Source organism: Montipora capricornis, chromosome 6, assembly GCF_036669925.1.
Source record: "Montipora capricornis isolate CH-2021 chromosome 6, ASM3666992v2, whole genome shotgun sequence".
NCBI lineage: Eukaryota > Metazoa > Cnidaria > Anthozoa > Scleractinia > Acroporidae > Montipora > Montipora capricornis.
Window position 1 is genome coordinate 20,444,204 of NC_090888.1, and position 26,439 is coordinate 20,470,642.

Consider the following 26,439-nt stretch of genomic DNA (forward strand, 5'->3'; position numbering starts at 1 on the left):
AGGTGTCAGGCGACAGTTCATTAGGGCAACATTCCGGGCGAGGTTGCTAACTTGCGAATGTCGTCTTGAATAATTAGCGGCAGCAAAACAGTAAGATGTTCACATCCACAAATGCATGGCGTGTATCTGGTCTACAAGAGAAAACTGATCAACTACATCCGAGTGTGAACAACGTGTTAACGTTTCTCCATGCCTTTCATATTAACCAACTATCATACTCGACGATTAGTAAAGCTTGCTCAGCACTCGCAAGCTGCTTAAGGGGATTGAATTTTCTGGTTGTCACTACGCTGTGACTGACCATCCTTTTATAGTGCGCTACCTGTAGGGTGTGTTCAACTGTTGCAAGCTTACTTCTCGATATCAGGTAACATGAGATCTTATGCCTGTCTTAGAGTATATAGGACTATTGTATTCTCTGAGCAAGCTGTGTCTCGGAAGAACTGACCCTCTAACCGCCAGCTTTAACATATGGGCAGCGGTGTCAAACACTGTCATTTTCTGAGGATCCATGTCATAGAGGAAACTCATGATTATTAATTATGTCCTACATACAGGATCATGTCAAGCAAGACAGACCTGGGGAAAATGCTCATGTCATTTTTTTGTTGGGAAGAACCCTAACGTACCCTAAAGAACCATTTACTCTTCTCTAGAACGCTATCTTGGTAAAAACCCAGCTTGTCTCGTAACCATGGCAGTAGCCGTCTCCTCCTTTCATATGACGTGCCTTATCAGCACATTGGTGCGAATGCAAATGGACGATGAATTAAAGCTGTTATGTAAGCAAGTGGAGTAGATACAGCAAGGTTTAATGCTCACAGCGCCAAATTAGCAGCTATATCGAGAGCAGGCAAGTGATTCCAACTGACGAAATCCTGAAACACATCGAATGATCTCGAGAATCTGCTTTTCAGGAGTTCTATAGCCAACCCGTTATTGCTAGAAACAGCCTTGCTGGAGCTGTGCCAGGTCCATAAGTTGGCTTTGTGGATTGGAATAGTTGTGTCCACGTTTATTGCTGTAAAATCTCATGTTAACCGGAAGTGACATCACCGGGATTTGGTAGCATTAGAAAATTAAACGAGCCTTACCTGTAAGGTGAAGTTTGATTGTGATTCTGCCAAATCCCTGGTGACTCGGTGAGGGTTAACATGCCTCCCTCACACTTTTTCTACTTCCCGCCCCTTAGCTTGTTCTTCCATTTTCCTCTGTATTCATTTGTATCTTGATAACGGTGTCCACAACCTTTGAAAGTCTAATTATCCACGGCGGCACGTGTGATCTCATGTTAACCCTCACCGAGTCATCAGGGATTTAGCAGAATCACAATCAAACTTCACCTTACAGGTAAGGCTCGTTTAATTTTCTAATTTTCATTCATATGCAAAGTAGAACTAATTACCATCACAAAAACGTCGCACTTAGACTCGCTTTGAAGAGGAGAAAGACGTGAACTTGGAAATGGCCTATTCAACAGTTCGCGATTCACGGACTTTCGGTCGTTCTGCGCAGTCTCGACTTTTTTTTTTTTTTTTTCAAAATGGCGGACCAAGCCAAATCGATCATTTCCACGAGGCGTTAAATCATGGAATGGAAATTATGGATTTAAGCGACCAACCACGTTCCCAGGCTCTCTCCCTTCTTTTCCCAGAACCCTGGAACGAGGTTGTTAATCGACATCATACTGAAAGAAAAGAAGTATGAGCGTTTGAAGCTATCTGCGTTAAACGCCATCCGATCGTGGTAATCGTTCCTCGTCTCAGCATCACCGAAGATCAAATTCGGCCGAACAATTATCTAAGAGTAGCTGCCTTCGAGAAGGAAGGGAATTTGTTAAAGGAAATGACTTCAAACAAGTGTTGAGTAATTATTTCTGAAGAAAAAGCTCTGTTTTCTCATTAAAGATTTTATGATTGACGAGTCGTCCGTTCTAAACAAGAATTTGTCCTTGACAAGAGCCAATTAGTAGGAGCTTCCATATGCAGTAGATCTTTGAGTCAATCTTTGCCCATGTCTTCCTATTTTCAGAACGAACCCTTGAGTAGGAGACTCGCATTTACATAAATTTACATCAATTTGCATGATTTAAATACAGTTTTACTGCTTTATTTGTCTTCGTTAGACAATGACTTTACTCTGATTGGGCTTTTAAAACAGTGTGAGCAGATCCGAGGAATTCGTGGCGTTTTAAAAAATAGAAAGATAGGCGCAAAGGTTGACTCATAAAGGCGTGAATGAGAGAGGCAAGCTCCTACTCGTGGGCTCCTGCTTTCCTGCCGCTCTTTTTATCGGGCTTCTTCGGAGTGTCGCTTTAAATTAAAAGTAAATACAGTAATTTTTGAGCGGTTTCCTTTCCAAAAAAGTGTATTGAACTCGACATGCACATAAACATTCCCACGCCGTTACTGTAGTTATTTGAGTGTTTGTTTACATTAGCAATGAAAAAGGCGGAACCATCTGTCATATCATTTTCACTAATCAGATTAGCAGGTTTGTTGATTCTGAACGCGTCGGTTACAACAATGAGTCATTTTATTTGTTTGCCGGACAAAACACCACCGGCAGTGCTTTTCCAAGGGTAAAGGGTAACGGGTAAATGGTAAAGGGTAACATTTTGAACCAACCTTTTCGCTGAAGTGTCTGGCGCCGCCATTAATTCCTATTACACCCTGTTGAAATGGCGAGAACTCAATTGCATGGTACAAGAAATTGCTGTGTTCATGATTAATCTTCCTATGTAGCCGAGCACAGCAGACTAAATCCCACGAATGGTGCAAAAGGGGCAAACTGATATTTTCTGTCTCACTTGTACTTTGTGGATGCGTTTTCTACGAAATGCTGCATGTAGAACTTAAGACTCGGATCTTTCAGCATTGCAATTGAACACAAAATCCAAAAATGGTTTGCTACTGAAATCTCGAGAATGAGTGCAATTAATTAATAAAATCCGCAATTAAATCTGTTTTAGGATTTTGTGTTCCAATGAAAATCACAAGGATCGCGATTTTGAAAACGGATTTCCAATCGAACGCACCCTTAAGTTTCTCAGTAGAACACACACTTTGTTTTCTTGGGGTAAGTGAGTGAAATGACATGACATGAAATGACATTCTTTTCTCGAATAATATCTGGTGCTCATAATTAATTTTTCTGTGTAGAGAAAACTTTTCAGGAAGAACAGGGGATGAAGTGAAGGCAATGTTTTCTGACTGGTCCACTGTATCTGTGTTATAGACTATGTTGTGTTCTTTGAAAACCTTTTTTGACAAGTGAGACGGACTGAGGTTTTTACTCAAACATCTAAAGTGAATTTGGAATTGACTTGGATTTGAACAGCTTGGTGATTGCCTATTGAACTTTCGCGCTAGTGAGCAATAAAAACTGCCGTTCATCGCTCGATGCATTAATTTGCTTCGTGAGTTCTGAGTGACCTTGTAAATTGCCTGTGTTCCAGCACTTATACGACACTCAAACGAAAACCGCTTTGTCTTTACTTCATAACTTGCGTTGTTCTTAAGATTACCGAGTCGTAGTAAATGTAAGTAAATTGTTGTCACCTCCCAGTGGGTATAATTGAACTACATGTGAATTTTGTGATAACTTTCAAGGAACTTGAAAAACGCAGACGAAATGAGAGCAACAAGGTAATATCGCTTGTGGTAATTCTTGAGTCACGGGTCAGGTTGTTGAAAATTAAAGAAATTAAAATGCTAAATTTTGTAATATAAATACTAACCTTTTACCCTTTACCCTTTACCCTTTACTCGTTACCTGTTACCCTTTACCCTTGGAAAAGGCTGCGGAAACACGACGGCCTCAGAAAAGCGCGCCGCTTGACTGATTTATGAAGGGACTTCTCGAAGTCTAGTGCGACTTAAGTTTGATATTTTTTTATTTATGCAAGGGCCAGCTGAACATAGTGGAAGCGCCGGATCTTGGGAGGTCTAACCAGCAAATAATTTGTTGATTAAAAACAAAATAATGCTGCAAGGTTAGTTGTACGGCTGTGAGGATGTATGTTTTTTTTTTTTATTTACCAATATGGCGTCAGGCAAGGCCTGACTTCTTCAGGGAGTTAAATGATTTGGTAAATCAAATATATATATTCTCACCGCCGTACAACCAGCATTGCAGTATTATTTTGTTTTTAAGTTTGATGTCTGAAGCAACATTGCACCAATCGTACGTAGCGCGCTTGCTGTGCAATTTTTTTTTTCAGTTTTTCCATTTCACGTACTTTTAGCTATTTTAGCTTTGTATATACAAACAACTTGTCATTGTGTCATGTTGTCGCTGTTTCTTCAAGAACGTAATGTTAATCTTTTCCGCTCTGGAAAAAAAAAATTAAAAAAAAACATCTTTGTTAGCAACCTTATGGTTAACTGAAGACAAAAGGAAAGTATTCATATACACTTAGAGCTTTGTAGATCATGTGACGTCAAACTCAGTGCTCATCCTTTTTACTCCAAATAATATCTCATTTCCCAAGCAAAAGTATCGTGTTGAGGCTCGCTTATCATACTTCATGCCGGTAGTTCTCTTCTGTGCTGGTATAAATTACCCCACAGTAAGTTTGTGACGATGTTAAATCTATGTTACGTTGCATTACATCGAGGATGAAGAACATGGAGGCACCCTTGAAACTCGAAAGTCACGAGCAGAGCAACTTACAGGCAGCTTTTTTTTATTAGAGTAACGGAAGGACTGCTGTTTACACACGTAACACATTTACTTAAGAAATTTAAGTAACATTAATGAAATGAAAGACAGTTCACACACTGTAAAGGGGAGACCCTCTACTATGATGCAATCGTGGCAGGTGAATCATCCCCGAAATATACGGTTTCAAGAACTCCCGCCTTTTTTTCCCCGTAGGAAAAAAAATTCTAAAGGCAAATGGCTTTCCAAGATATCACAGTTAGTTTGTTACTTGCGCACAATTTTGATTTGATTTTTCATGCGCGTTGAGGGTAGTCTTAGAAAGGAAATATTGAGTTTCCCCTAACTACGATCCTGCCATCCTATTAGTTTTATAATGGTTGGTGAATTGTTAAACAAATAAATGCTCAAATTTAATTAACCAAAAAAAAAAAAAATTGGACAAGCATTTGCACAACCGTCAAGGGATGCAAGTCGTTTGTTGCTAAAGAAGGTAGATAACACCTGGTATTTCGAACTCCAAGCAATATCGCTTAAACTTTCAGCTGTGAATATTATTGCACTGAAACTTAGCAGCGCAAACAGAATCGAAGTTAAGGCGACTAATCTAGACAACACACCGTACAACACTTTTTTCGGATCCGTAATGATGAACTTTATTCTAGTTTTGACTCAGTGTACATGTATTTAGCTCTGAGGCGCTAATGAGGGAAATTGTTTTTATATCAAATCAATTCAAATAGACTCTTTTTAAAACGTAGATTGTGTGTTTGTTTGTTTCATATGTGTTGCAATTGGGCTTATATTCCATTTTAAATCACAGCGTTCGCCGACCACGGTATTTCTTAATTGGAATTCGACAAGATCGAGCGATACAATGAATCCAAGTTGTCTTCAAAGGAGTCCACTAACTACTGAGAGTGGTAAAGAAAATTTTGCTAAAAGTATTATAAACAAATAATGGAATGTTTTGGTACAATAGACTTACAGCCATTGCAGACTTGTGAGTTCTGAGAAAACCGTCTCTAGGAGCTGAATTATTTTATTGTTTCGGCGCGATCTAGAAACGAAAGCATAAGGAGGAGGGGAAAACAGGAGCACCAGGGGGAAAAGTCTCTCGGAGCAGAGTAGGGAGCCAAGAAACCCACTTCTGGGAATCGGACCCGGGCACGATTCACTACTTGCACAAATCCCAGAATACACCATTTTAACCCCCTTTCCCCCTCCCCCCTCCCCCCCAATAAAAAACAAAAACAAAAAGGGAAAAAAGATCTGCATAAGGATTGTTTTCGACTTCCCTTGGGACATTTTCATGTCCAAGGAGAAATTGCAAACAACGGTTATGGAAAAGTTTTGGGGGCTAATAGAGGTGTATTATGAGATTGTGTAAGTAGTGAATGGTGGGACGTGAGTGTTCTCACCAGCGCACCATCCATGCCGCTCCGTATACATATTCTAAATATCCTGATTTTCGTCTGACAGGCAATTCTTTTGTTTGCTCAGCTATGTGTGAGTTTGCTTTGCAATTGTTAACTATGGCAAGCCAAACATGACAAAAGTGGTATTAGTTCAAAAATCACCTATCGAGTTTCAGTAATCAATGTGTGAGATTGAGAAATCACTATGTGAAATTGGAAAATCACTACGGGAGATTGGAAAATCACTGTTTGAGAAATTGAAATTACTATACGAGAATGAAAAACTGTCATGCGAGATCATAATTACCAATCGAAAACGAAAAACTGCCATACGAGATTTATAGTAATTGTATAGTAGTTGTCTGAGAAAAAAAAATCACCATTCGAGAATATCGATTAGTCTTTTTTTTTTCTGAGCCGGAAGGCCTAAGCAGTCAGCGGAGAGTATTTTGGCGAGATTATCTCTCCTGTCGCCGTGTCAAAATGGCGCAGCAATCAGAACAGCAACTCCGTCATCTTCTTGGGGAACTTCGAGAATTAACGGAACAAATGTCTCAGCCAAATCAATCGAATGTTAGTGCTGAAGTGTCCCGTGTTTTTCGACGCTCGCAAGGTAGACAAGGTAATCCAAGCTCGAGCATCAATCCAAATTTAAGTTCTGCAAGTTCCACGCATTTTAGAAGAATTGCAAACATGAAAATAAACGACTTGGTACTTCCCGGCAGGACAAATAAGTCAAGGCCGAAATCGAAACCGAAGAAAACACTGCATTCCTGTGCAATTTAATCTTATTACATGGCCCATCAGTCAATGCTGTGCCGCGACACGGTAGAAGAGTCGCATTGACAGAGCGCAGACATGTTCTCAATGTATGCCAGTTTTATAAAGCCATGAACGAAGTACAAGCTGAGACCACCATCATGGAGGCGTTTGGGGAAACCATACCTCGCCTTGTGGACATAGAAATCCTTATGTCAGTCCATAATAAGCTTGTTAAGCCAACGCTTGCACCAGGTCAGGAAGGGATTACTGGGGTTATTTTACATCGCCTTTTCAAAAAAAAACCCGTGTATGTGAGGCGAAATAAAGTGTATACTATGGCTCTGCAGAAGCCATCGATGCCTCCATGGTTGACTAATCTCCATGAGATTAGTTTATGGTTTGGATCGATGTGCCAAAGATGATTTGGACCAGTAACATTATAGGCTCTTCGACAGATCGCATACCGACGTCTCACGGCTCTGCCTATACCGTCTATCCTCTTCAAGCTTTCTCTGATTCTGAACTGTTGAACATTTATACCCCTACCTTTGAGACTACTTCTAACATAGGTTTCCCCACTATAGGGCGTTAAATCAAGGGTCTGCTGTATCTGTCTGTCTAATTCTTTATCCGCAATATCGGTGAAATTGTTCTGCACCCTGAACTCGATGCTTTTGAAAGGGATTGGAGGATCTAAGGGTGTACCAAACCGAATTTTTTTCGTTGTAAACGATGCATGTCTACCCTGCGTGGATAGTTCAGGTCAAGACAATGTGTGATATCACGATATATAAGGCCTTATTAAACCCGCAAGCAGCCAATTGATAGTATAATCACCATGCGTATGAGGGGAAATGTGTAAAATTTATATATTGTAGTCTTTAAAAAATAGTTCATTAGCAATTCTTGAAACATGGTGAGCTTAACAACAATAGAACAGAGGGTTTTCGATGACCGTTTTACGGTCGATTGAAAAGTAAAAAAAAAGGACAAAAAAAGGAAATGGTACTGCGTCGGTGGTGCTACAAAGGGTTTTTATGCATCGACTGAGTTGATATGGTTAATTAACCACAGTAAAAAATTATCGAAAGTGTAAGGTTCGGAGCGTTACAGCCTTTTGTTGGGGGTGCAGGGATGAAGCAGTGTGTGCACACTCGCTTCCCACCACTAGCCAATTAAGGTTCGATTCCCAGACTCGGCGTCATATGTGGGTTGAGTTTGTTGGCTCTCCACTCCGTAGTGAGTTTTACTCAGCTTACTGGGTTCCCAATTAGTTCTCCACGCCGCGCTAGAAGACTTAATAAAGTTTCTTTCCTTTTGTCACTGACGAGTGTTTGACCTTCCGATACTAACGAAGCGCTGAAGCTCGAGACTTCAGCTTTCGAATTTGTTTTACGGAGGTCGATGATAAATGTGTCAACTCATTTATGTGGTATTACGATTTAAAGCTACAAATACAATGACAATATTCGCATTCATAATAATATTTTGTTTCTCTTATGAGAAGCCTTGACAAGTCGTTCGATCGTCAAATGTAGCCACCTATATATCTTGTAAATGTCTTAAATGCATTTATCAGCAACATTTACAACTGACTTATTCATGCAAACTAATATTATCTTCCTTCTGAGACGACCATAACCTGATGTTTTTTGCCGGTTCACATTTAGTCAAGGATACTTTACGCAAAGGTCACTTATTTTCCTCTAAACTAATTTTTATCTAGTTATTATCTGTCCATGTCCTCTTGTTGCATCTGTAATTGCCATCGATGACTGAATTTTAGCGGAAATTAATGGACCTTACCCACCCTGGTCATGCTCGACATCTTAAGATACTCTTAAAAGACTTCCGGAAGTTTTGAAGTCTCCAAGCATAGACAAAGGGATTCACTCCCGATTTTGCCATGACCAACACAAACTGGATATGATGAACTCGCAATTGCAATCAGTACAGAAGTTTATGATATAAATGCAAACACACGACAGCAAATAACAAGATAAGAATAGCACTATAACAATAACGAGGGTCTTTGTTACTTTCTTTTCCCACTCCATGGCTCGTTTCTTCACCAAGCCCTCTTTGGAACTGTCGTGAAAATCATCCCATTGTTTGGCTTGAAATCGCAAATACTTGAAAATTTTTGCGTTTGTGAACATCAACACCAGAAAGGTTGTACCTACGGCTGTGGTAGCGAATATGAATCGATATCGGTTGTATCCAACAACGAAGTAAAGCATGGATATCAAAATCGATAAAATCCACACTACCACCGGTACTAGGAATGCCCGGGTTGGGTTTAGCTTGGTTCTGTAGATGAGAGGGTATGTAATCAATGTGTCAACCGTGCAGCTCTTTCGCCAAATCTGCCATTTTTGTCATCGTGTGCATTTCTGGACATAAGTGGACTCGGGACACACACAATTGTCCGTTGTCAGTATTAACCGGTGTCCGTAATAAGCGGGTAAATTTTAGGAAAAAAAAAAGGTCGCTTTGGCCGGGACATACTAAACAGTCCGCTATATACGGGTGTCCCGTAGAGAAGGGTTCCACCTTACTGAACTGCGAATATGAGATCAAGTAAAGTTATGATCCTCGCAGTTTTGGCACGCGATTTTAGTACCCTAAAAATTTCAGAATTTCATCGGGGTTTAAACCCGTGACCTCGCGATAACGGTTAAAGACTCTAACCAACTGAGCTATGAAGCCACTGGCGTTGGTAGACACAAGTGACAAGCTCCCGACGTCAGTGGCTTCAAAGCTCAGTTGGTTAGAGCGTAGCACCGGTATCGCGAGGTCAAGGGTTGAAACTCCGTTGAAATCCTGAATTTTTCAGGCTTCTCTACGCAATTGCTAAATTTGCGTCCATAACTGCAAGGATCACATCTTTACTTTACTTATTCATGCAAACTAATTATCTTCCTTCTGAGACGACCTCGACCGGATGTTTTTGCCAGTTCACATTTAGCCAAGAATATTGTTTTCATAGGTCACTTATTTTCTTCTAAACTAATTTCTACTAGGTTATTCTGATGTCCTCTTGTTGTATATGTTGTATCGCCATTGACTACTGAATTTTAAGAGAAATGGGCCTCACCGTCTTGAGCATGCTCGACACGTTAAGATACTCTTAAAAGACTTTCGGAAGTTTTGAAAGTCTCCAGGCATAGACAAAGGGATTCACTCCCGAATTTGCCATGACCAACACAAACTGGATATCCCTCACCCAGTGGATGAACTCACAATTGCAGTCGGTACAGAAGTTTATGATATAAATGCAAACACACGACGGCAAATAACAAGATAAGAATAGCATTAGGACAATAACGAGCGTCTTTGTTATTTTCTTTTCCCGCTCCATCGCTCGTTTCTTCGCCAAGCTCTCTAATGAGCTGTCGTGCAAATCATCCCATTGTTTGACTTGAAATCGCAAATACTTGAAAATTTTTGCGTTTGTGAACATCAACACCAGAAAGGCTGTACCCACAGCTGTGGAAGCGAATATAAATCGATATCGGTTGTATCCAACAACGTAGTAAAGCAAGGAGAGCAAAATTGAAATAATCCAGACAACCATCGATACAAGCAATGCACGGGTTGGGTTTAGCTTGGTTCTGTAGATGAGAGGATATGTAATTGCTACATAACGCTCCAGTGCTAAGGCGGTTAAGCTGAGAAGCGAAGCGGTGCAAGAAATGAAGTAAGTAGTACGCATTGGGTCTTTAAGACGATCGTTTACCATTCCGAGTCCTTCCATGATGTAAAAGTCTATGGCCAGAGGAGCAGTGACTACACCAACCATAAGATCAGCAAAACTCAGATTGGCTACGAAATAGTTGAACGGCGATCTCAAGTCTTTGTTTGGGTTTAGGTAAACTGCAAGAATCACCAGGATGTTTCCAACTGTAGCCACGGCCGTAATCAACGTTGTGCAGGAAGTTGTTGCAAAGGATACATACGTTGGAGCTGTCGTGTTATCACACGGATATTTGCCGAGAAGAGACATTTTCTCCGGAAATAATGCACTGCAATGTAAGAGGCCTTCCAAGGGAGGTTCTGATGTCGCTCATTTTCCAGCCCACCTGTCGCCTATTTGGCTAGAGATAAATGTCGCTGTCGGTTTTTCGCTAGAATGTTCCCTAAACGAGCTTAATTTTTGCGTCCTGTAATTTTTCTTTTAATTTGTATCGATAATCAAATGGTGACAAGTGAAATTAGGGAATATAAAGTTCGGGAAATTATTTGCTTTTGGACAAAACGCGCGTGAAATTATTACCTAATTTCGTGAGTAGACCATTTGATTAGCTATTAAATATCATGGGTGACAAATATATTACGTTCATAAGATGCCATTTTGCCACTGTAGGAAAAGTTACCATGGCAGCATTGTAATTTCACATGTGAAGTCATTAATTAACGCTGAAATTTTGCGCCAAAAATAAGGAGTAATTTGACATCCATGTTATTAAAAGAGTAACCGCCCGTAAAACTTCCTTGTTTTTAACAGAAGATCAACCACTTTAGATTCTAATAACTCAAATGACTAGATAGCCTCCCACGCAGACTCTCTTAGGGATTCATCACGCTTTCCTTCCCCACGAGTGGCTGCAGAAACGAACCTCATATTCCTTTCCCTTTGTTAAGAAACTGTCATCTGGAAATCACGTGCGGGTTACTTATGAATCAATCAGCGCTGTGTAGATCTCCCATGAGAGAGGCAAGCTCCTACTCATGGGCTCCTGCTTTCCTGCTTAAAAATAAATACAGTAGTTTTTGAGCGGTTTCCTTTCCGAAAAGTTGATCGAACTTGACATGCACATAAACATTCCTTCGTCGTTATTGTAGTTATTTGAGTGTTCATTTACATTAGCAATGAAAAAGGCGGAACCATCTGTTATATCATTTTAACTAATCAGGTTAGCAGGTTTGTTGATTCTGAACGCGTCGGTTACAGCAACGAGTCATCTTATTTTATTTGTTTGCGTCACAAAACACCACCAGCAGTGCTTTTCCAAGGGTAAAGGGTACAAACACCACCGGCAGTGCTTTTCCAAGGGTAACGGGTAACGGGTAAATGGTAAAGGGTAACATTTTGAACCAACCTTTTTGCTGAAGTGCCTGGCGCCGCCATTAATTCCTATTACACCCTGTTGAAATGGCGAGAACTCGATTGCATGGTACAAGAAATTGCTGTGTTCATGGTTAATCTTTTATTGGAGCCCTATGTAGGCGAGCATAGCAGACTAAATCCCACGAATGGGGCAAAAACGGCAAACTGATATTTTCTGTCTCGCTTGTACTTTGTGGATCCGTTTTCTACGAAAATTTGCATGTAGAAATTAAGACTCGGATCTTTCAGCATTGCAATTGAACACAAAATCCAAAAATGGTTTGCTAATGAAATCTCGAGAATGAGTGCAATTAATTAATAAAATCCGCAAATAATTCCGTTTTAGGATTTTGCGTTCCAATGAAAATCACAAGGATCGCGATTTTGAAAACGGATTTCCAAACGAACGCATCCCCAAGTTTCTCAGTAGAACATGCCCTTTGTTTATTCTTGGGGTAAGTGAGTAAAATGAAATCACATGAAATGACATTTATTTCTCGAATAATATCTGGCGCTCATAATTAATTTTTCTGTGTAGGGAAAACTTTTCAGAGAGAACAGGGGATGAAGTGAAAGCAATGATTTCTGACTGGTCCACTGTATCTGTGTTATAGACTATGTTGTGTTCTTTGAAAACCTTTTTTGACAAAGTGAGATGGACAGAGGTTTTTACTCAAGTATCTAAAGTGAATTTGGAATTGACTAAGATTTGTACAGCTTGGTGACTGCCTACTGAAATCTCACGCTAGTGTGCAATAAAAACTGTCGTTCATCGCTCGATGCATTAATTTGCTTCGTGATTTCTGAGTGACCTTGTAAATTGGCTGTGTTTCAGCACTTATACGAGACTCAAACAGAAACCGCTTTGACTTTACTTCATAACTTGCGTTGTTCTTTAGCCGGATTACCGAGTCGTAGTAACTGTAAGTAAATTGTTGTCACCTCCCACTATATGTGAGTTTTGTGATAACTTTCAAGGAACTTGAAAAACGAAGACGAGATGAGAGCAACAGGGTAATATCGCTTGTGGTAATTCTTGAGTCACGGGTCAGGTTGTTGAAAATTAAAGAAATTAAAATGATAAATTTTGTAAGATAAATACTAACCCTTTACCCTTTACCTGTTACCCTTTACCCTTGGAAAAGGCTGCCGAAACACGACGGCCTCAGACTGATTTATGAAGGGACTTCTCGCAGTCTAGTGCGACTTAAGTTTGATATTTTTTTCATGCAAGGGCCAGCTGAACAAAGTGGAAGCGCCGGATCTTGGGAGGTCTAACCAGCAAATAATTTGTTGATTGAAAACAAAACAATGCTGCAAGGCTAGTTGTACGGCTGTGAGGATATATGTTGTTTTGATTTACCAATATGGCGTCAGGCACGGCCTGACTTATTCAGGGAGTTAAATGATTTGGTAAATCAAAAATATATGTTCTCACAGCCGTACAACCAGCATTGCAATATTATTTTGTTTTTAAGTTTAATGTCTGAAGCAACATTGCACCAATCGTACGTAGTGCACTTGCTGTGCGATTTTTTTTTTCAGTTTCCCCATTTCACGTACTCCACCTTAACAAAAAGCGCCAGAAAAGCCGTACAGACCCAATAAAAGCCACCGAGTTACAGAGAATCGAACTCTGACACAAACGACCATGGCACACAAGCGACACGATCGTGACAAGCGTGTGACTGACGTGACTACGTGTCGACTTTTGTACCACGAAAGGTAAGAAGAGACATAAGACGTTCACTGCATGACAAGTGTGTCAAGTGTTGAATCATTATTGGTTTGTTTAAGATGATTAAGACAAAAAAAGAGAAAAGATGTCGCTTTGTCTAAATTAAAAATAGATTGTCGCTGTCGCAAATTGTCGCTTTTTTTTCCCGTTAGGTTCTGTCGGCTGTCGGTGTTCTTGAACAAGATTGTCGGTACATTTTTTTTGCAATTTTGGAGAGATGTAGCTTGTCGCCAAAAACCCTTGGAAGGCCTCATGTAAGCCTTGAACAATTTCGAGAACTTGTGAAGCCCAAGCAACGTTTTATGTGAAATGTCAAGTGTTTAGCGTTACTTCTGGCACGGTTTCCCTTTCCTGGTTTATATTAACATCTGATACTTCAAACAAAAGAAAATTGGCATAAGAAGTGTAACAGATATGTTCAAAATGCACATAAGTAAAGGGCCAACAAGAACATTTGTTCTACACCCCAACTTCATCATTACTTGTAGTCTCCTCGAAGGCTATTTTTGTCGTGTCACGCAAGACGTAGGCTTTCCCGCGTGATTCGCCTGAATGCGTTCAGCTAATCACATCACACATTTGGACAAACCGTCATGTGAAAACAAAAACACACGACCGTAATGACTATTGGGCGACTGATGTCCAACCATTCCCTTATAAAAATTTATAACCCCTTGAAGCTTTGTGTATAAAATTGCGTAGTACCGAGTGAAGATGAAGCGGTGTAATTTAAGTGATGATTATTAGAAGCCACACTTGCAAGTGCGACAGGTAGTTGTAGTAGAGGAATCAAAGCAGCCATCATCCTCCGCCGTGAATTGCGTTTTGAGGTGGAGGCTGGAACGTAATTAAACGAGCCTAGTGAAAGGAGAAAGAAAAATAAAAAAAGGAAAAAAAAAGAAAAAAAAAGGCATACCTCTTGGGCGTTTAATAATGTTACTATGAAGGAGTGAACTGCCTTCTTTTTTGATGCTGGGTATTTCTGCTAGGTGAAGTCACTAGTCAACAGCAAGGATTCTGTGCCGTTTCCATAATGCAAAAAAGCGCCGTCTTTTGCTTTAATCGTCAAGCACTCTAGTGATCTGCCGTTTTCTGAAGTTATGGCCCTTTTAAGGCTGTAAAAATATTGGTATACCCAGGCGATGAAGGGTATATAGATAGCCCCATCGCGGAATACAGAAGACTCGAAGATGGAATGTTGTGTAACATGCTTTTTGAATAGCTCGAAAAGAGCTATCCAAAAAGCATGTTCTCTGCCCTGGTTTGTTGGGTTGTTACGGGAAAAAAAATTGGGAAAAATGGGTTATATCCCTAAAAACATTAGTGTTTATTGTGGAAAGTATGTTTGTTCGGTACCTTCGGTGTGAGTCATTTTTATTGCAAAAATATCAAAATTTAGGCTTAAATGCCGATTACCGTTTTTCCCATACAAACTTTCAAAAATTCAAAGCGCTGTAACACAACACTTCCATATGCTGCATGGCGAGGGTCACGTTTCGCGTAATCAAACTCGGTCGTTATGTAGTAGTAGATGTCGGCGGCAAACATGTCATGTTTCACTCGCTGAACGTTCGCAGAAAGATTATAAGGATAATAACTACTCGCATCGTGAGCTTGGGTCTCCTGTGCTCAAACCAGATACATTTTGCCGACACAACTCAACCCTATCTTCAAATTTCTTTTGAAATCTATAAACTTAAAAGCTTTCGCAGCATCATTGAAAAGCCACTCTACAGCTTCTCGGACTTGGCTCATTCAAGTACGGAAGGCCTCTATCTGGGGAGTCAGCATTACATTTCTGTACAGGGAAATCAGGTTGGCTCTGATTGGATAGGCGGGTTCGCCATAAATGCACATAGGCAGGCCTACTGGTGACACAGCATGACGATCCAAGAGAGGTAGTAGTCTGGACGCTGCAAGCATCCCTGAATCATGTCGTGCACCCTCTAAAAATAAGGACATTTCATTATAACAGTTTATCTATAAATTCATACTTTTGAGCCAAGGAAAGACAAAACTAGATTCCTTGTTCGAGGTTTAAGTGGTACAACGACCCAAAAATCAATTCCTTTTTTCCTTTGGATTTCAAAACTATGTTAACTAAACACTAACTGATCCAAGTTTTAAGCTCTGATTTTAAAAAAGACACCTGTTTTTTTTACCTGAAAATTTCTTATTTATTGGTCTGCCATTACAAACTTTAAAATCTTGCATTGAGAGAGCTGGGTCGAGTAGAAAATGACGTCACAGACTCGCTAGTTTAAGAATGCAATGCGTGTGTACGCGGCTGAGTTAATATGCAGCACGGGAATTTCGGGCTTTCAGACTTTTAAACCATAATAAAATGCCTTTACACGCTAAAATTTTAAGCTAGTGAGTAAATGACGTCATTTTCTCTAGATCCAACCCTCTGAAGTCCAATCGGTCAGTTGTGAACTTGAGAAATGGCGGAGCGTGAAATTCAAACTTTGAACTCAAAATAAATAGCTTTTGGATAAAACTCAAAGCTCAAAATTTTGCCAGTGAGGTGTTAAGCGAAAACGCTTTCAAAATCTGAAGAAACAAAGGAAATAATTTTTTGATCATAGTACCACTTTAAGGGCCATGGCATGTGTTAATTTCATGGAGAATATTTTTAGTAATGAAACTTACTTTCTATCGATACAAGGCATGAGAAAATCTTGTGATCGATGTTCAACTGTATCGTGCTGTTGTGATATTTCGGTGTGCTTGTCAGGAATGGCCGGGGAAGGGGTATGAGGAAGTTCATTTATTTCTTTCCTACTAATTCATTTTCTGATTGACTTACTAACTGGCCGATACATGTTTGCAATGAGTCCATTGGGAAGGGCAATGGACTGAAACTTTATAGCCTGAACACGCCTATGCCCATTGTAAACAGTGCGTTGATACTCCCCGGGTCTACAGATCAGTGTAACTGTCCCGTCGATGAAGCTGAAGCAATTGTTCAACGCTGCCCCCTTTAATGAGACAGCATCAGCATAATTCTGAAGCTGTGCTAGCTGCAGAATGGTTTGGTTGTACTGTAGTATCCTTTGACTGTGGGTGTTATAAATGTACTCTAGTACTGTATTTGTTACCATACTAAGGACAGGAATCGGTCGTCCAAAGTGCGCTATCATATCCGAGTACCTAGAAGGATAAGCAAGTCGTCGTACCAACATTCAAAGCCGTTCTTGGCCATCGGCGACTGATTGTTGTGGACAAACAAATTCATCTGGTATTTGCAAGGCAGCAGCTAGAGCAGGAATGTCGCGGTTCTTCACTCGAAATTCAGCTAAACACTCTGAATCGTCCATCTCCTCAAAGTCGAATCTTCCGTAATCGTCGTAAGGAAAGTCGAGATTTTTGGAGGAGTTCAAATCATACAACAAAATAAACTCATCCTCATCTATAATATCGTCCAAGCATGCTACAGCTAAAAGGTCTCGGGTTTCTCGAAAGGCTACCATCAATGTAACTAAAAGATAAACTGAGCTATTGAAAAAAACAACCAAAACAGAACAGCGGCCGCTTCGCAGATTAACTTTCTAATTTTGCACGAAAAGGTGGCGGCCTCGACCCATTCCATCGCGGCCCTCGCCGCCTCTTCCCGGCCGCCTCCAGTGGTTACTTAAGGTCTCTAGTTTTACCAATATGGCCGCCGTGACTTCACTTGAAAACACTCTATTTTGCATGGCTTTACAGTCTAATCAAGCGGAAGCGGTCACTTCACATCCGGTAGTACGAAGGGTTTTAGTTCATTTAGTCATCCATTGAAAACGCACAAGTCAGGTGATATTTTCGAGCCAAATAATTACAATTTCTTTGGGTGAATTTTATCGACGTTCTCAAAAATTAACCGCTGAACATCTAAACTACACACTACACAGCCTTGTTCCCAGGCTCTCTCTTCTAACCGGGGAGATAAGTGTTGATTGCAATTTGGGGTTGGATTTACCTTACCGGCGGAAATTCAAGCACTTTGCGACCAATTCTATTCTGTCAACTCTGGGTACTGCGCATCGCTGTGCGTCTTTTGTCTTAAAACACCAGAAATTCTTGAAATATGGTGAGCTTAACAGCAATAGAACGGAGGGTTTTCGATTTCGCTCTTCAGATGCAATTTTAAGCCCTGTTGAAACGGAGTCGCAATAGACGCAAGTTCACAACTTGCGTCTACTTGCGACTCCGTTTGACCAGGCCTTGCGAGCACGTACGTTGACTTGCGATGACTTGCGCTCACTTTGGTCGAGATCAAATTTTCCCGCAAGTCGACGCAAGTTTTTCACCGTTTGGCGACCAAACCCAAGTCAACGCAAGTTGGTTGACCAATGAGACTAAAAAAGAAAGGTTTTTTCTTTTTTTCTTTTTTTTTTTCTTGCGACTTGCGTGTACTTGCGAGGGAACTTGCGCGTCCGTTTGGTCACCCAACGCAAGCCTTTACGCAAGTTCAACTTGTGGCTACTTGCGACTACTTGCGAGTCCGTTTGACCAGGGCTTTACGGTCGATTGAAAAGCAACAACACATAAAAAACGTCAATCAAATTAAACTCTTTGTTATTCATTTTAATCGTTAACTTGGTTTATCACAAATTGTTAGAGAGGTGTAATTTTCTAAAGAATCTGTGGTGCTGCATCGGTGCTGCAACTCAAGGTTTATACATCGACTGAGTTGATATGGTGAATTAACCACCTTAAAACAATATCGAAAGGTGACCTTTGAGCCCTCTGTTGGGCGGTGCAGGGATAACGCAGTGGTGTGCACACTCGACTCCCACGAATGTAGCCAGGGTTCGAATCCCAGACTCAGCGTTATATGTGGGTTGAATTTGCTGGTTCTCCACTCCGTACCGAGAGGTTTTTCTCTCGGTACTCCGGTTTACCCCTCGTCTCAAAAACAACATTTGATTTGATCTGAGTCAATTTGTTAATTTGTAATTTCAGTTTACAGTGTCCCTAATTAGTGCTCCATGCTGCGCTAGAAGACTAGACACTTGAATTTCCTTTTTTTTTTCGTCACTGACGAGTGTTTGGCCTCCCGACACTGACGAAGGGCTAACGCTCGAAACGTCACCTTTCGAATTTCTTTTACGGAGGTCAATTTATAAATGATACATGTATCAACTCATTTCTGTGTTATTTCGATATTAAGCTACATACAATGACAATATTTGCATTCATAATAATATTTTGCTTCTCCTATGAGAAGCCTTGACATTTCAAGTCGTTCGATCATCAAATCTACAATCCGGCTCAAAACACTTCGGGACACTTGTCAAATTTTGGGCAAAAAGTAGAGAATTTACTGTATATGCCTCCATCGTTATATGAGCAACGTGTGCTCTTCTTTCGCTGCCTTTTTGGCTCCCCCCTTTCCCCCTGACAATGTTGAAACATGCCAGCGATCGATGAACGGAACTTGATTTTGGAGACCTTGAAAAATCAACATTGTAATGGAGGGAGGGGGATAAGCGTGAATTGTCCCAACAATTTTGAACAGGATTGTAGCAATCTGTCTTGTGACTGTCTTTAACGCATTTATCACCAACATTTACAACTGACTTATTCACTAATGGACGAAAAAATGTATGAAATGAATCATATACCGGTTAAATACGGGACCCCAAGGGGACGCGCCATCTTGTCCGTATTATCCAGGCGACTGTGTTAAGCAAGCTTTCAGGAAAAAAAATGTCCCGAACACATGTTTTAACGATTAAAAAACAAAAAAAAAACAAAAAACAAAAAAAAAAAAACAATAAATAAATAGGTAAAACCTACAGCAGACATTTCGCCTAAAAAGGTACGTTGTTTAATCTTTCAACTTTAACTGTACGCGACAAGGCCGCCAAAGAGGAAGAAGACTACGAGCAATGACTGCAGCAAAAAGCGAAGGAAGTGAAACTATAATAGAAGGCAGAAATTTTTATTGAAAGGCAAAGGTACAAGGGTCAAACACCGGAAGAAAGACAAACTGATCAAAATCAAACATGTCACGCTATTTTGCTTCTGTTTTGTTTGTAAAAAAAAAGCTTACTAACCCGTAGAAATCTGTCATTATTTGAACAGGGTACAATGCCTACGATTACCACATATTTGGGACACTAAAAATAGGCCGTGCGTACATAACCAGTGTCCGTAAAGCGGGGTTGACGATATACGAAAGTCTGTGACTCGGGACACAGAAAATTGTCCGTTGTCAAAATTAACCGGTGTCCGTAACAAGCGGGTAAATTTTGGAAAAAAATATGTGATCTTTTCGTCGCGATATACTAAACTGTCCGCTACATACGGGTGTCCGTAAAGCGGGGTTCCACCGTATTGAATTGCGTAGAGTACCCTAAAAAGTTCAGGATTTCAACGGGGTTTAAACCCGTGACCTCGCGATAACGGTGCAACGCTCTAACCAACTGAGCTGTGAAGCCATTGGCGTTGGTAGACACAAGTGACAAGCTCCCAACGTCAGTGGCTTCAAAGCTCAGTTGGTTAGAGCGTAGCACCCGTATCGCGAGGTCAAGGGTTCAAACTCCGTTGAAGTCCTGAATTTTTGAGGTTTCTCTACGCAATTGCTAAATTTGCGTCCATAACTGCAAGGATCACAGCTTTACTTTACTTATTCATGCAAACTAATTATCTTCGTTCTGAGATGACCAGGACCCGATGTTTTTGCCAGTTCACATTTAGCCAAGAATATTGTCTTCATAGGTCACCATTTTTCTTCTAAACTAATTTCTACTTGGTTATTCCGGATGTCCTCTTGTTGTACATGTTGTATCGCCATCAACGACTGAATTTTAAGAGAAATGGGCCTCGCCCGCCTTGCGCATGCTCGACATGTTAAGATACTCTTAAAAGACTTTCGGAAATTTTGAAGTCTCCAAGCATAGACAAAGGGATTCACTGCCGAATTTGCCATAACCAACACAAACTGGAAATCCCTTACCCAGTGGATGAACTCGCAATTGCAGTCGGTACAGAAGTTTATGATATAAATGCAAACACTCGACGGCAAATAACAAGACAAGAATAGCACTAGGACAATAACAAGCGTCTTTGTTATTTTCTTTTCCCACTCCATCGCTCGTTTCTTCGCCAAGCTCTCTAATGAGCTGTCGTGCCAATCATCCCATTGTTTGACTTGAAATCGCAAATACTTGAAAATTTTTGCGTTTGTGAACATCAACACCAGAAAGGCTGTACCTACAGCTGTGGAAGCGAATATAAATCGATATCGGTTGTATCCAACAACGTAGTAAAGCAAGGAGAGCAAAATTGAAATAATCCAGAGAACCATCGATACAAGCAATACACGGGTTGGGCTTAGATTGGTTCTGTAGATGAGAGGGTATGTAATTGCTACATAACGATCCAGTGCTAAGGCAGTTAAGCTGAGAAGCGAAGCGGTGCAAGAAATGAAGTAAGTAGTATGCATCGAGTCTTTAAAACGATCGTTTACCATTCCGAGTCCTTCCATGATGTGAAAGGCTGTGCCCAGAGGAGCAGTGACTACACCGACAACCAGATCAGCAAAACTCAGATTGGCTACGAAATAGCTGAATGGCGATCTCAAGTCTTTGTTTGGATTCAGGTAAACTGCAAGAATCACCAGGATGTTTCCAACTGTGGCCACGGCCATAATCAACGCAGTGCAGGAAGTTGTTGCAAAGGATAAATACGTTGGAGCTATAGTGTTATCACACGGATATTTGCCGAGAAGAGACATTTTCTCCGGAAATAATAATGCACTCCAATGTAAGAGGCCCTCCAAGGGAGGTTCTGATGTCGCTTTGTTGCTTATTTTCCAGCCCACCTGTCGCCTATTTGGCTAGAGATAAATGTCGCTGTCGGTTTTTCGCTAGAATGTTCCCTAAACGAGCTTAATTTTTGCGTCCTGTAATTTTGTTTAATTTGTATGGATAATCAAATATATTATGGTGGCAAGTGAAATTAGGGAATATAAAGATTCGGGAAATTATTTGCTTTTGGACAAAACGTGCGTGAAACTATTACCTAATTTCGTGAGTAGACCATTTAATTAGCTATTAAATATCATGGGTGACAAATATATTCCGTTCATAAGATGCCATTTTGCCACTGTAGGAAAAGTTGCCATGGCAGCATTGTAATTTCACATGTGAAGTCATTAATTAACGCTGAAATTTTGCGCCAAAAATGAGGAGTAATTTGACATTCATGTTATTAAAAGAGTAGTCGCCCGTAAAACTTCCCTGTTTTTAACAGAAGATCAACCACTTTAGATTCTACTTACTCTAATGACTAGATAGCCTCCCACGCAGACTCTCTTAGGGATTCATCACGGTTCCCCCCCCCCCCCACGAGTGGCTGCTGAAACGAACTACATATTCCTTTCCCTTTGCTGTCATCTGGTAATCACGTGCGGGTTACTTATGAACCAATCAGCGCTGTGTAGCTAGATCTATGGCGCGTTAAAACTGTCAAAATTCAACATGTCAAATCGAGAGTCAACAATCCAAAATGAGCGCCATAGTTCCAATTCAGCCAACAAACCTTTTCTTAATCGACCGCCATCTTCTCGCAGCGGACGGTTTAATTCGATCAGATCCTATTTAAATTGATTAGATACCTCCCAAATAGATCAGTTTCTTTCTAAATCGAACAAATTAAGTCGTTTACATCAAATTGATTATCAGTTCCCTTCCAAATTAAATCGATCACTACACCCAAGATGCTTTGTTGGCATACTATACCCGCTGATAAAACACAACCACGCGCTCTTCCGTTTCCTCGCGGAGCGACCGTCAAAGGACGAGGCAGAGGTAAAGTCTAATTATACTTTAATGTATGTACCTACAATAGAATATGATTTATTCATGAAAGTAGAGCATGGTTCTTTAAACATTGTGCTCAGCAATATGCTCTTGGTGTTAAACTTTTGGAACTAAATTCCACCCTCAACAAAAGTATTTAGCCACTTATTATCGGAAAGTGATGGAGTGTTTACTTGAAGACTTTTTGCAGTCTGAAGATGACTACGTTAACTCCCCCGCCTTATTGAGCTTTTCTCTTCCCTGCCTTAGTTACGTAATTGTTACATTGAATTCTATTATCATTATTCTAATATTATTACTATTTATATATTATTATATTATTCTATTATTAATTTTGCGAATTCTCTTCCTATTATATGTGGTCATTTTTTTAATCGCTACCTGTTTTATTTTATTTTTTTTTTTGTGTGTGTTTAATGTGTTTGTATGTGTTATTTCCATCAACTAGTAATTGTAAATACAATAATTGTATAATATTGTCCTGCCTATAATAGCGTTTTTGCTAAATGCGTTGACAAGAAAACTGTAGAACTAGTATATGTAATTCATTAAACACGACGACGCGCTATATAAGGAAAAGCTCCTCCTCCTATCACAGATCAAGTGAGCAAATTAATCAAAATGGCGACCAACGGTCACGATAGAAGAAGGACCGATATGGTTGGAAATAAGGATTCGATGTTACCAAAAGTGAAATAAGTGAATTAAAGAACCAATTCATTTATATTTATTGTTTTATATGTGATTTCCTACCTTAATTGAAACTGAAAGTGCTCTGTATGTTAAAATAGCGAGATTGGCGAAGTTGTTCGTTTTCAAATCTCGCGCCGGACAAGCGCTGGACAAGGTCCACCAGTGTTCCAATCCCCTAAACTTTCCTCGGTTTTCTGAGCCTTCTGCTTCTGTATAACAAAGCCAGTGGACTATTCTTTGAGAATATGCCCAAAGGCCTAATTTGTGACTGAGGAAACATGATCAACGCGAAGCATTTCGCAATGGCGGTGGTGTTGTGCAACGAATGCTACCAGTCTTGCGTTTATTTCGCATCATTTGTAGCCGTCGTTGCCCAACACCACAGTAAGCGTTTAGGTAAATTTTATTATTCTTATTACTTGATGGCTGAGGCAGGTAATTCTCAAGTACAGAGTAAGAAGAGGCGTTCCACTAGCGATCGAGGCATCCAGTTTTCACTGAATGTGCAATTACCACGTAATCAGGAAAGCAGACTTCTGGGGATAAAAGATCGTATTGGGATGGCAAAAACATCTCTAAATCTTTCCAAGGGAACGGCAAGCACGCAAAATGCCGATCTTCTCGAAGCTCTACTGCTGGCTTTTGAAGAAAAAATGCAAAGGTGAAAGGAGGTCTCGGTTGTAAGTTCTCTTCTGTCGAATCAGTGGTCACCAGCAGGAAACCTCTCTTCCACACCAAGTTCAGCACAATGTCCCCAGTCGCGTCCAACACCTATTGCAACCTCCACTCCAAGATCGCGAATGTCCCTTGATTTTGATGGCCGAGTATCTGAGTCATTAGTGCCACTACCCCATACATTCTACGTATCCTCCTCTTCTCCAACCGTTCAATCACAAAAATTCCAGATATCAACCCTCCCAACGTGGGATGACCCCATCTACCTTGCCAGTGAAGGAGCCCTTCGATCTCTGTTTTCTTTTTTCACTTCCAAGCTCTCAGCAAAGTGCTGCTTTTGTGGAAAGCTTTTTGATATAGACACTCTATCATTCACAAGGCGAGGACATGCAGTGTCTGTGAATATGTCTTGTTTGTGTGGTGATTCAATCAAGTGATTGTCTTCTCCAATCATGGGGGGAACTATACCAAAATACTACGTGAATATGAGGTATGGTGATATTGTTTGTTTCACTATTTTTAAACACCGAGTGTGTCTTGTATTAAAGTGAGTCTCTATTTTGCTACAGTTCTCAGACTGATGTTCAAGGTAATGGTTTCTGTTGTAGAATGATTCATGGGGTTTTGTCCTGTGGGTTGACAGAAACACAGTATTCCGGTCTCTGCCAAGCAGCAAATATTGGTTCTGAAGGTGACAAAACGTTTGACACAGGTTAGCCCACTTGCTGATGAGATAACTACTGTATTGGTTGGCCTTACACAATATTTCCTGGCACCAAACAGTACTGATTGTAGTATTCTTGACTTGTGTGTATCCCAAAATTGTTTATAAACTTTTAGTGTTGAAGAAACTTCAGTACATGGCTGTTGTGAAGGAGGTTTGCAGTGAGTCCATGCTTGGTGCCCAAGAGGAAGCAAAGAACAGACCTGGCTATCATGCAAATGGCGAGGTAACAAATGTTGACCTTCCTGAAATTATGGAGGTCTTTCCTTATCTCTTCCTCACAGCAGTTTGGTCACTTTGTTATGACTATAATGAGAAAGGTTGTTTTTATTATGGGCTTTGCAAAAGCATCCATATTCAGGTTGGAATAATTTCCTTTGAAAAAATTGATGTTCATCTTCTAGTGTGTCATCACTGATGCAAGACATGATTCTAGCAGATCAGCAGCACATACCACTGTGTCAGCTCTGTCTTTCTCGTAAGCTTATGTTACCACCTACATCTATGATTTAATAATTATTTTTTTGTTGATTGGACTTCTAGTTATTCACTTTTCATTTTATTGCGTTTTTGCATATGTTGAAGTACCAAAAAAGTTGTTGGAGTGTTGAACTGGAGCAGGGCTTCTGATGTTGCTGCAGTTAGTCGAGAGGTGCCAATGACGAAGGAATTGCTGACTCTTCTAATAGAAACTCAAGGTATATTAGAGTCACAGTAGTCATTATCTTACAATAATTTATTATTGATATCAAGGTGACTTGTCAAATTTCCTTTGTCAAGATTTCACATTTCAGAAGTGGCTCATGACTTTGTCCTGCAGCTGAAAACTTGGATAGTCTCTAAGGGGATACTAAATTCCTTTGATTCTTGGCATGGTAAATGTTGCCTGATAACAGCTACTACATTTTGTGTTTATTTTTTTCCATTTACAACTCATGTAGGGCTAACTTTCGTTTCATTTGTATCTTAAAAAGAAAATATGTTTAACCAATCTCAGGTGCCAAATCAGTTACAAAGGCCTTGGAGAAAGTAGCCTCTGGCCCACTGAGAGATCAAGGTACCGAGTGGTTTTCAGAATTATCTGACAAAGGTTTGTTGCTACCGGCCAAATCCAATGAAACTGAATTTGGTTGTGGTTACCTGGTCATTTAGTTTACAACTTTTCATGATGTAGTCTGCAGAGATTACAGTAAAAGTTTACTGTGGTATTGTGAGTGGCTGTGTCAAAAGTTAGTGAAACCCCTGTGTCCAGAGTACATTATGTTTACAATGATTATTCGTGTGATTATAATTTTGTTTTGCTTCAGTGAAGAGCACTAGGACTCATATATACTTTTGTATGAAGAACAGTTCTGGAAATGAGGATGACTTTCGTGAAACCCTGTTAACAGTTGTTGATCATTATCAGGTAAAACAATCGATGTTAAAATTGAAAACAATGCACTTTATTGGAGTTGTGCATTCAGGGAAATTTTCCTTGGTTAAAAAAAGATACATTGTGTTTTTTTTTTCTACAGGATAACCATAATAAATGTAATGAAGGGTCAAGGTGCAAATCAGAGGGTTACATCATGAGCAAGAAGCTACTGACTGAGTCAAGGGCCATAGCAGCACACAAAAAAGCTATAATGGGAACATCTATTTATCGACATGCCACTGACTACATGCGGGTAACTGATCATGAGTCATGATCCGAGACATTTTAGGACACTCTCTAACTTTATTGGAATAATAATTATTCATTATATTACTTTTAGTGTTGGGAAACATTCTGGATAGAGACCCTCCATACTGTTATGCTGATCTATGTCCCCAAGAGAATCCATTTTGGGGATAACACATAC

General features: G+C 40.2%; 3 protein-coding genes and 2 pseudogenes across 3 annotated transcripts in view; 1 reads left to right on the forward strand and 4 right to left on the reverse strand.

Annotated features, from left to right (window-relative positions):
* Positions 1 to 8,310: 8,310 nt before the first annotated feature.
* On the reverse strand, positions 8,311 to 9,217 carry LOC138053368 (adenosine receptor A2a-like; annotated as a pseudogene).
* Positions 9,218 to 9,972: 755 nt separating this feature from the next.
* LOC138050333 (adenosine receptor A2a-like) lies at positions 9,973 to 11,098 on the reverse strand. The gene has a single exon (XM_068896689.1). The coding sequence runs from the start codon at positions 10,846 to 10,848 to the stop codon at positions 9,973 to 9,975; it is 876 nt and encodes a 291-aa protein (XP_068752790.1). The 5' UTR covers positions 10,849 to 11,098.
* Positions 11,099 to 16,456: 5,358 nt separating this feature from the next.
* On the reverse strand, positions 16,457 to 17,010 carry LOC138054554 (uncharacterized; annotated as a pseudogene).
* A 1,312-nt stretch (positions 17,011 to 18,322) lies between these two features.
* Positions 18,323 to 21,905, reverse strand: LOC138050334 (adenosine receptor A2a-like). Its single transcript, XM_068896690.1, has one exon. It carries the CDS (start codon positions 21,414 to 21,416, stop codon positions 20,400 to 20,402), a length of 1,017 nt encoding a protein of 338 aa, XP_068752791.1. The 5' UTR covers positions 21,417 to 21,905; the 3' UTR covers positions 18,323 to 20,399.
* A 2,349-nt stretch (positions 21,906 to 24,254) lies between these two features.
* Positions 24,255 to 26,439, forward strand: part of LOC138050335 (uncharacterized) — a 3,343-nt gene continuing 1,158 nt past the window's right edge. The window contains exons 1-10 of the mRNA XM_068896691.1: positions 24,255 to 24,361; positions 24,480 to 24,583; positions 24,712 to 24,821; positions 25,000 to 25,073; positions 25,181 to 25,293; positions 25,375 to 25,470; positions 25,593 to 25,685; positions 25,903 to 26,003; positions 26,113 to 26,265; positions 26,353 to 26,439. The exon at positions 26,353 to 26,439 is cut by the window's right edge and continues 33 nt beyond it. Of these exons, the coding sequence (XP_068752792.1) occupies positions 24,324 to 24,361; positions 24,480 to 24,583; positions 24,712 to 24,821; positions 25,000 to 25,073; positions 25,181 to 25,293; positions 25,375 to 25,470; positions 25,593 to 25,685; positions 25,903 to 26,003; positions 26,113 to 26,265; positions 26,353 to 26,439 (969 nt within the window). The 5' untranslated portion in view covers positions 24,255 to 24,323. The remainder of the gene's footprint in view (positions 24,362 to 24,479; positions 24,584 to 24,711; positions 24,822 to 24,999; positions 25,074 to 25,180; positions 25,294 to 25,374; positions 25,471 to 25,592; positions 25,686 to 25,902; positions 26,004 to 26,112; positions 26,266 to 26,352) is intronic.